This window comes from Podarcis erhardii (assembly GCF_964252035.2).
Source record: "Podarcis erhardii genome assembly, chromosome: 13".
Classification (NCBI taxonomy): Eukaryota; Metazoa; Chordata; class Lepidosauria; order Squamata; family Lacertidae; genus Podarcis; species Podarcis erhardii.
In genome coordinates, this window is record NC_138502.1 from 25,453,336 (window position 1) to 25,463,853 (window position 10,518).

Here is a 10,518-nt window from a genome sequence, read left to right on the forward strand (position 1 = left end):
GCTACTAGGGTAAGTCTTTCTTTTTCTTTTCTTTTTAAAGGTACTCTTGACAGAATTGTTCAAACAATATTGTTCAGTGGACTTTTGGCAAGGATACAAGCAGGATGTCAGGAACTGTATGTTTTTCTCAAACACGAACAATTCTCATATAAATTGTGTACTGATCTCTGACTGGCTGCCTAAATTAAAAGACTCAAACCTAGGGACAATAGGCATACTAGACCATGAGGAAGTTATAACAGTGTTTCGTTAACTACATCCCTACTCTGCAGCAATGCTATGGGATACAATGGAGTTAGTTCCAAGAAGGACATTAATTAATCAACCAATCAAGCATGAGGTTCAAAGGAGTAGAAGCTGGGAGGAACTACAGAAGGAAATATATGAGTAAGATGAGGCACATGAACAATCAGGGAGCTTGTAAGATACAGTACAGTACAATCTTTTGCCTAGAAAAGTATGCTAAACCCATACATACACACAAACACACACACACACACACACACACACCTTACACTCCATTCTAGTTTAGTCCATTCTGCCAACACCATTTCATTCCCAACTAATTCTTCTGCATGAGTAGGCCTGGGTTAGGGTTAGGGTCTGAATCTGTAAATTAATTCCATTGAAACATACTGCATTTTCGTGATCCCAAGACAAGAAGCTTAGGCTTTTAGGGATGTTGTGGTTTTGGGTCTTGGTTTGGATACTGATCCTCCAGGCACTTGTCTGGATATCATCTATATGTAAAACAGAAGACAGAGACGAAGACTTCCAAGCATGCTAAAATGTTTATTTGTGAATCAAACAATGTGGGGGAAATCTCAATCTTAGTGCAAACATGCAACCATTCCATCGATCTCATGCGAGCAATAGTGGGCACTGCAGCTCCTCATGAATCCACAGGTCTCAGCTGCCAGATGTGGTGAGCACGGGGTGGGTGACATCAGAAGTAGTCGAGAAGAAAAGACAGGAAGCATTTGGGATTTGCTTTGAACATTTATTGATGCAAGAGCAAAGCATATGACTACAGACACCAGGGTCAAGCAGGGGTGAGGGTAGAGGAAGAGACTTGATTCTAAGGGAAATCTAGCCTGAGAAGCCAGTCAGCTGACGAACAGGTGCTCATTGGCTGGGGCGTAGGAGCAAAGGGTGAAGAGCGCCCTCCATGCTCTGTCTGTGTCCAGACCGTGAGTGCCCACCCACCGGCTGGTGGGCGGGGGCGGGCCATGGAAGGTACTCTTCACCCCCCCACACACACACACCTCACCCACGCCTAGCACACAGAGGTTGACAATCAGATGGTGGGCAGGAGTGGGGCAACCCCAGAGGTGAAGAACATCCTCTGCACTGACCCAGGGGGCTCGTGCACTGGGCACATGCCTAGTTTGCACCTCCCAAGATTCTGTGCCCAGGGCCACAGCCCCCCTTGTCCCCCCCCCCCCACACACTAGGCCACTGACTGTGGGTCCTCATGACTGTCCAGTGCTCCAAAGTGAGGGAAATACCAAAAGCAGCTAGAAAGATAATATATTGTGGTGTGCTCTGAACAATTATTTATTGAACAGAACGGCAGAGAACTAAATAAACAACAAAAGATAACATATAACATGCAATGCTCAATCAACTAAGTCTTGGATTGGAGGAGGTACCTTGCTTATCTGGGCAATATAAAGCCCAGGAGGCCAAGTGGCAAATATCACGTGTCACAGCTGTTCCTCCACTACCTTTCTGTCTCTACCTCATTGCCTAAGCAGGGGTTTCTGTCACCCGACTGGTTGTCATCAAAACATTTAATGCAGCCTCTGTTGCTACTGTAGCACCGGAATAGGGGGGCACCCTGGATGTGTTCCCAAGCCCCCACCACAGCCTCATGCTCTTTCACTGTATCCTTCATGTAAACAGTCTCAAAAACAAAAGCCCTGGAATCCTCACTGTATCTGTTAAAAAGGGGGTTGACCATCTGGACAATGTTTCTCGCATCACTCTCATTGAGGCAACGTTCTACACAAGGAGATAATTTGCTAAAGAAGATCAGGCAACTATTTTGGTCTTTATTGGATAGGATCCTTTCTACAGGGCTATTCTGGCCTCCAGTCAGCAAGCGCCATTCCGCGTGCTCTTTACTACGGGTAAATCTTGGCCTAGCTGCAATGACATCTCCTATTGGCTTTGGGACATATATTCCATTCCTGTGGTCGAGAGCATTCTTCATCTGCTGCATTTTGCTCCTGGGCAAAACTGTCTCCAAGACCGTTGGTGTAGGTTCTGCGCAGTATGCATGATCCAGTCTTATAGCCACAGCATAATGGATGTTTTTAATGCCATACCTAGGAATGATCACCAAAAAATGGTGGGAATGAGTGTCACTGAATGAGCAAAAACTAACATTGAGTATTCCAAACTTAACTTCCATGTTTGGCAGCTGAATAGAAAAGGCATTGTGAGATGGAAGGATTTTTTTTATTGGTGATGTGATAGTTGTGACGACTGACAACAAATTCTAACCACCATCTGCTAATATACCAGGACAGAGATGGGTTTTACAACAAAGATTCTCAAAAAATTAAGTCGGGTTTAGTTAGCGTCACGGCTGTTACTGGGCAGGAAAACAATATTGTGGTTTTTTTATTTTAAAAAAAGTTATCCTGAAACAAGCAGCTAGTTTTGCCAACAAACTATTATATGCAATATGTGTATTTTTACATCTCCAGTATGTCTGGGTGTGCAGTGTGCTTCCAACAACTCTGTGAGGTAGGTTAGGCTGCAAGTTGATTCAGTTCCCAGAGCTATAAAGGTACACATGACATGCTTACAACATTATTTGTGGCACATCAGGAGTGTGGAAGCAAAAGTTGATGCCTATAGTGCAAGCACTAAAGATTGAGAACAACATTGAGAACAACAACATATGTTATTATAATAATACATTCTTTCAGCATAACCTTCCAAAATCCACACACATATTGGCATTCCCTCCACATGTGGAAATAGGAGGCAAAACAGAAGTCAAGGGTGCTTTTCTTAATATTTGCAAAACAACTGCTGGTTAGTTTATCAGTAGGGCTGAATCAGTTGGGAAGGAGGCTTTTATGCTCACAAATGCTAATTAAGAACCCACAGGTGTGTGTATGTGTGGGCAGCCAGTTTATGTCAACAATTTCTTCCTCTGTGCCCTTGCAAGAGCTTGTGCTTATTTTATAATGACCTGTTGAGTTAAACTAAGGGGTTTAGGGACATGCCTTGAATTCCAGATCAACCAAGCACCCCACCAACAATGATCCCAGGGCTCCCCTTCCTTGACCTAGTCTTTCAGATCAAGACATCACAATCGGTATCAAACTTTATTTTGGTCACAGACCAGCATAAGATAAAACCATATTTCAATGAATGTCCATCATGGAAGTGCAGAATCTAGCAACTGAGGATATAACATCTGGATTTTCAGAGACATTGCAATGTTGCAATGAATTCTCCTTAACTTAGGTTGCTTCTCCAGACTGCAGCAAATTGTCCTTTGGGCTTTTAGGTTTTATGCCAGCTGTGGGCACTGAATTGTATTGTAACCTTGAATTCCCAAACACACATGGGCATGGGCATGGGCATGTTAACAGCCCCAATGTGGACACTACAGCCCCACATGATTTTGCACATCTCTTCTGTAGGCGTGGGTGATTATTCACACTATAGGGTACAGCAGCAGAAGAAGAAGCAAACAGACAAGAAGCTTTTGTGATATGCTCCAAAGATTTTATTGATTCAACAGCAAAGCAAAGGACTACAAAGATCATAAGTAATGCTCAATCTTGAGAAAACAAGAATATGGGAATGAGGAAGGGGTGACTTTGGTTCTTAGGCCAGCTGGCAAAATGCTAAGTGCCACAACTGCAATCCCTAGGTGGGCACTACTCTTTCATTTGCTTTCCCTAATTGGCCAAGCAGGGACTGCCGCTATCAGGTTGGTCATGGTTAAAACATTTGATGCAGGCTCTATTACCTGCATAGCACCGAAATAGTGGGGCATTCTGGATGCGTTGCCAGGCCCCCAACACAACCTCATCTTCTTTTTCTGCATCCCTTGCATAAATGAACTGAAAAACAAAAGCCCTGGCATCTTCATTGAACCTGTTAAAAAGGGGGTTGACCATCTGTACAATGTTTCTCATGTCATTCTCATTGAGACATCGGTTCACACAGGGGGATAATTTGCTAAAGAAGATCAGGCAACTATTTTGGTCCTTATTAGCTAGGATCCTTTCTACTGGGCTATTCTGGCCTCCGGTCAGTAAACGCCATTCAGCATGCTCTGCTGGCAATGTCAGAAAGTTTGGCCTGGCTGCAACAACATTCCCTATCTGCGGTGGGTCATACATTCCATTTTGCCACCTAATAGCATTCCTCATCTGATTCATTTGGTTTCTAGGTAAAGCGGTCTGTAAATTCCGCCGCGTAGGATTTCTGCAGTATGTGTTATCCAGTCTTACAGCCACAGCATAATGGTTATAGGGGAGGCCAAACCTAAGAAAAACCAAAGGAAAGCTGAGAATGAGTGATGCTGAACTATTCCAAACCAGGCTCCTCCTTTTGGCCCATGTTGGCTTGATTTTTTATTATAGTCACAGTTGCAGTCATTTGAATGGAGAGGCAGAGAAGTTCTAGTTCTACTGAAATATCTATGATGACCTATTTATAGATAGAAGCCACAACTTAATGTTACAGCAGATAGCCAGGGGTTTTTTTTGGGGGGATAGGACGCCAATAACCCAAGATGATGGAGTTTATGATGTTAATTGGAATTAGATTTGCTAAGCAAAACCAGGAGTGCCATTAGAGCCTGACCAGTGGGTGCAGATCAGAGGTTCCATGCATCCTAGAGGGGGAATACCCTTTTCTTTTAAATACTGTGCTAGTAAAAGCACCATATTTGCTTGCAACAGAAGAAGGCTCTCAGTACATCAGCACTTTCCAGGACACCCATATGACTATGTGCTGCATAATCCCATGGGCATCCCAGGAAGTGAAGCCAGACATTGTGCTGCTCTGAGTGCACAAGGTTTTTTAAAAATGAAGACCACCTCAGCTATGGCACCGCTAATGTGTTTGGGGCACACTGGCTGAGGCTTGTAGCCAGCAGGGCCTGCATAATGCCCAGTTAGTTCCTTCCCAAATCACCCTGTTTCTCCTGCAGTGCCCTTTCTCCCAGAGGTAGGATGGTGGAGGAATGCGATTCAGTCCACATTTAAAGGTGAACCTACCAAATTTTCACTTTCCAAAACAGTTTGAAAACCAAAATAAGGCCCCCCCCCCAAATTCACACTTCTCCAAATTATGCAATGTACTTCTCAAGCAAAGTAATTTGCACAAATGACCATTGACATTGCTACAGCCCATTAAAGAGCAGCTTTGTTTTCATGAACTTCAGGGATAAGTGCGTTAAAAAGGTTTTCTAGGAAGTGAAAAGACCTCACTGCTAAAGCCCCAATAGAAAGCAGAAAGGCAAGAAAGGGTATAGGTGTAAAACAGATGGGAAACGTTCGACTTCATTGCTATGAGAGTTTGGAGGACCTGTTCTGAAAGCAGAAGAAAATGACCATTACAACGTTAGAAGTACTATATAAATGGAAGAACCACTAACCTTTTAAAGTGCTGTAGAATTAGGTATGCCTTCAGTGTTTACTGTTATGTCCTACCCATATAAGAACAGATTATTTCCTTAACAAGCTCATTTGGAAATGGATATCTAACTTAAGAGGGTGAGTGGAGGAGAAAGTTAGTTCCATAGGAGGGGATTATTGTTTTTGTTTGTTATTATAGCGTATATTTTTGTGTTTTTATAACCTGCCCTGCGGTCCTTGGATGAAGGACAGAATAGAAATTTAATTAATTATGCATATATTAAGGTACAGTATACATAAAAACACATGTACCGTACGTTGTAAAAATAACATAAAAATCATTGTATCAGGGAGGAATTTTTTGCAAAAATGTGTATGTTAGGAAAAACTGCATAAAAACATGTGAATATAAATTTGCGCTAAATGCTGGTGATTTTTCTTGGAAATGTGGAAAACTGAAGAGTGGAAAGATGAGAACCTGAAATCAACATGCTCACCCATCCCTATGCAGTGCTTCCCTCTACAGGCATCTTACTGTACAAGTTTTTATGTGCCTTGCAATATTCACAGTCATAATGATATTGCCTTCCCCACATCTTCACCCTAATAGCACTAAAAGATGACAAAACGTGAAGGCACGCATGCCAGAACAAAACCACATGGGCAGACCTTTGAAAGCAAACATATAACACACACACATTTCCCCTCTGCACAAATATACATACACAGACAGAATCTTATTCATTTATCTTAGACCACCTTGTAGCAGCATCAGCATCAAGGGAAGCTCATAACACGAAGCAAAACAATCACCTCCATGTTGTATGAGATAATCAAAACGTAAATTATTAAGTGCTCACTTCGGCAGCACATATACTAAAATTTAAATTATTATGAGTATGAAAGCAAAATGCTTTATTTAGCCAGAATACCAACATTCTTGCTTGTTTTCGTCCCATGATTTTGTTTTGATGGGTTTTTCGGAATGTGTTGAACACTTGCTTGGAAAGCCCCAGAAAAATCCAAAACATTACTCACTCTCTGATGTAGTCAATGATTGCCTTCAAGTTGTCTGGATCTATAGACCCAAAGGCTCCACTTGTCAAACACAGCAGGAAAGTCACACTCAACAGGCTGAAACCCAACCGACTTCTGGACACCTGTCAGAAGAAAACAAAAAGAAAGGGCACTGAGAGTAGCGTCATTGGCTAGGTGTTTCCAACCACTCTGCTCCACTCCCTGCCTTTGGAAGGGTCATAGGAAGCTGCTGCCTGAATGGTGACTGTCTTTGGGAAGCTGAGAGTCCAGAAAATTTATCTAACTGGCTAGCAGTAGTGGGTGGAGACCCTGAGACTGGTAGAGGTTGCCAGATCTAGACTGCAGAAGCTAGGCTATACCATTCAGATAGGGGTGTAGCTGGACCATCAGCCCAAACTGATAGTAGACACTCCATGCCAATGAGGCTTCTTATGACTCAAGTGACAATAGTGGCTCCAGAAATATCCCCAAGCTATGCATTTCCAGTTTCATACACCTACTCCTTAATTAGCTACATGAGGGTGCAATGCTATGTGGCTATAAGATATATCTATAAGATCCCAGTTCTAAAACGATTACATTGTACTTTAATTTTATTACTGTAAATCTTGAACATTTGTCTTTGAATTTAATCGTCTTACATCTTGTAAGCTGTTAATTGTTTTGAGCTGCTTGGAGCTCATCCTTGTTGTCAGGAAAGCAGCACATAGATATTAAATCAAAATCCTAATCTTGTAGAATTATACTGTTGTTGTTTTTTCTTTTCAATGAAGTTCAATGAAGCATTATCATCATTCCTACTTGTTTTGTAAGTAGGAATCATGATAATGTCTTATTGGTATGAATGTTATATTTATTCATAACATGTATTATATGCCACAATAATAACAGAAGCTTGAGAGAGGCATATCAGATAAATTGTAACAGAGTTACTCACTGTCTGCTCCATGGTAAGAAAGTAGCTTGTCTCCTAGTCAAAGATGGTCTTCCTCCCACTTACAACAATAATTCACCAGCTCTTTATATAGCTATTCTGTTTCTCTTAGGAAAGGTTGGATACGCCTCCTTGTATATAGGATTGTACAGTATATGCCAATCACAAAACAGAGAGTTGGTCAGGTTTTTTTAAAAAAAAACAACAACACCTGACCAATTACAGGAAGAAATTGTCACGAGGCAGGGAGGATCTGCAACTCTTTCTGTTCTTGGTAAGAGAACTGAAAGAGAAACCCTATGGTCACATCATCCCTCTGCAACGTGTAATGACTGTGAAGGGAACCCAAATATTGTTTGCTAAGCTCTTTAGACTGCAAATACATTTGCATCAGCATTTTGGGAAGATTCTTGGTACTGAAACCAGCACCATTACAAAACAGTCCATCAATTGCTGACTTGCCTCTCTACAGCAGTGTACTTCAGCCTTGGGTCCCTGGATGTTGCTGGACTACAACTCCCATTACCCCTAGGCTTCTTGGTCAATGGTCAGCGATTACAGTGGTGCCTCAGGTTACATACGCTTCAGGTTACATACGCTTCAGGTTACAGACTCCGCTAGCCCAGAAATAGTGCTTCAGGTTAAGAACTTTGCTTCAGGATGAGGACAGAAATCGTGCTCTGGCGGCATGGCGGCAGCGGGAGGCCCCATTAGCTAAAGTGGTGCTTCAGGTTAAGAACAGAACAGGTTAAGAACGGACCTCCGGAACAAATTAAGTACTTAACCCGAGGTACCACTGTACATCAATACCAGCAAGAAAGAAAAATGGGAGGCATCTAAGGAAACTAGTGTGGCTGCATAAGGAGCTTTCAGATGAGCTGAGAGTTAAGAAGGGGATGTATAAGAAATGGAAGAAAGGGAAAATCACAAAGGAGCCAACAGTTGCAGGGGGGAAGTCAGGTGATAGTTCTTTCACTTGTGCAGTAAACCACTTGATGTTTAAGGCTTGATGTTTAAGGATTCACATCCTCTCTTGTGTGGTTGTGTATTCCCACAACACACGCATATGGAAGTCCTACCACAGAGATAGGGAACCTGTGGTCCTCTAGATGTTGTTAGACTACCACTTCCATAATCCCTGACCATTGGCTGTACTGGTTGAGGCTGATGAGAGCTGTAGCCCAATGATAGTGATACAGTCATAGGTTCCCTATGCCTGTCCTATCACATTACTTCTGTGCTCTGTACATTGTAATGCAAAAACCTGTGCTCCTACACAAACAAGTAGAATTGGTCCGTGCAAGATTCTGCCTCAGTATCCATGCCACAATCCTGGCCTCCACTCCATCCAACCAAGGATTTCACCAAACATCCACTTGTAACCAGAAATGTTGTGGATCAGCAAAATCTCTCTCACTACTTGGCAGGATGATAGCCTCCTTACCTTATCATGATATGTACACTGTGCTAAGTTACTGTTTCTTAGTTGGTCATCTGTACTCAGCCCAGCATAAGCCTTCTTCTGCAACAATCATTCATTCACGCACTCAGTGGCATAGCTTCATGCACCTCTTCTCCTGCCTGCTAGAGCCTTCTGAAGTCTCTAGCACATCTCATCATCCATACAAAAAGTTCAACAAAAGATTCACATTGTATTGGGAGGGGGAACCCTTTTCAGCCCAAGGGGCATAGTTTTTCAGGGGTCACATCCCAGTGGTACCTATGGGTGTGGCTAGAGACAACAGCGGGCGGAGCAATGGATGTGACTCTTCCATGCGGACAGTAAGCTACATTTCAGCCCAGCAAAAGCCAGAGGTTTCTACTTCCCACATAACATCTCTTCATCCTCTATCAAGCAAACAAGAGGCATTGTCACAGTTCAAGGAAGCACTCCAAAAAGGCCAAAGCATTTGAGAGGGGATGAAGGAGGGGCTGGGTAGAGTCCCATTGGCCAAATAGAGAGGCTTGAAGGGTCTGGGGTTCCCCATCCCTGTCTCAGGGTATTTATCTATGACAGCTGAGGTGGGGGAGGAATTTGTACATTTTTTGCACTTCCAAAACAGTATGTGATCCAAAGCACAGCTATCTTTTGAACTTTGCGTTTGTCCTAATTATGTGATGCAGTTTTCCAGTCAAACAATGCTTACAAAGATTATTAAGGAAGGTATGCATAAAAATGAAAGTCTGTGGGGGGGGATGTAAAACACAAGAGCAGTCAATTACAACATTCCTAGAGTGTACATGTTTAGACATGGGGAGGGATGTTTGTCCAGCCAGCAGGTAAACTTCCTGTTTCCCTCTGGGCTGGGACAAACTTCCTCCGCATGTGACTAGAGGTGGGTGTGGCCTCACCTGTGCAGGTAATGATAAAAGCAAAGGGCAGGGGCAGCCATCTCTCTCTCTTACTTCTCTTCTTTGAACAAGCAACATCTACTGAGTGAAAGATGTCCTCTTGGCTCCCAGCCAAGAGAGGACAAAGGGACTATCTTCTTATAAGATAGATTCCAAATGTATGTTACTTCATTAAGCCTAAGTCTGCCTTCTGGGATCTGATTGTGAACAGAATGTGGGTAAACTCTTTTTATCCTTTTGTAAAGGACTGTGTCGTGTCTTCTATTTTGAGAGGGAATAAGGGGAAATTACCAGAATAGTCATTATAGAGGCTTAAGCGAGCGTGAGCAAACGCTGCCATTGCAAACTTAGAATAAAGGGGAATGTTTTACTCTGCTGATATTGGAATCTTGTTAACACAAGTTGGATGAGGATATAATCAGACAATATATCCTCTCCTGCATTCCTGAACATTCCCACAGTGTGTTTGTGTAAAAATTGCTTGCAGCGGTGTGCGCATTTCTCAAAACTGGATATAAAAATGTGCTTATTGTGAGACATCTATACTAATATGCTGGTTAATTTTCATGAGTTTTCAAG

General features: G+C 42.6%; 1 protein-coding gene across 2 annotated transcripts; it reads right to left on the reverse strand.

The window, feature by feature from the left end:
- Positions 1–986: 986 nt before the first annotated feature.
- On the reverse strand, positions 987–7,739 carry LOC309327560 (uncharacterized protein). 2 transcript variants are annotated; one of them, XM_081836861.1, is made up of 3 exons: positions 7,591–7,739; positions 6,654–6,775; positions 987–2,330 (listed from the first exon to the last, which is right to left on the reverse strand). In XM_081836861.1, exons 1-3 carry the CDS (start codon positions 7,600–7,602, stop codon positions 1,724–1,726), a joined length of 741 nt encoding a protein of 246 aa, XP_081692987.1. In that variant the 5' UTR covers positions 7,603–7,739; the 3' UTR covers positions 987–1,723. The 2 variants fall into 2 exon arrangements, with proteins under 2 accessions (XP_081692987.1, XP_081692988.1); XM_081836862.1 differs by lacking the exon at positions 987–2,330 and adding an exon at positions 3,729–4,518 and having other exon boundaries at positions 7,591–7,738.
- Positions 7,740–10,518: the final 2,779 nt, after the last annotated feature.

What these genes read in the sequence shown, in the direction of transcription:
- LOC309327560 (XM_081836861.1), bottom strand. An exon ending in ATCATTGACTACATCAGAGA is followed by an intron (nt 2,331 to 6,653) that starts GTGAGTAATGTT and finishes GATCATTCCTAG; the next exon opens with GTATGGCATTAAAAACATCC.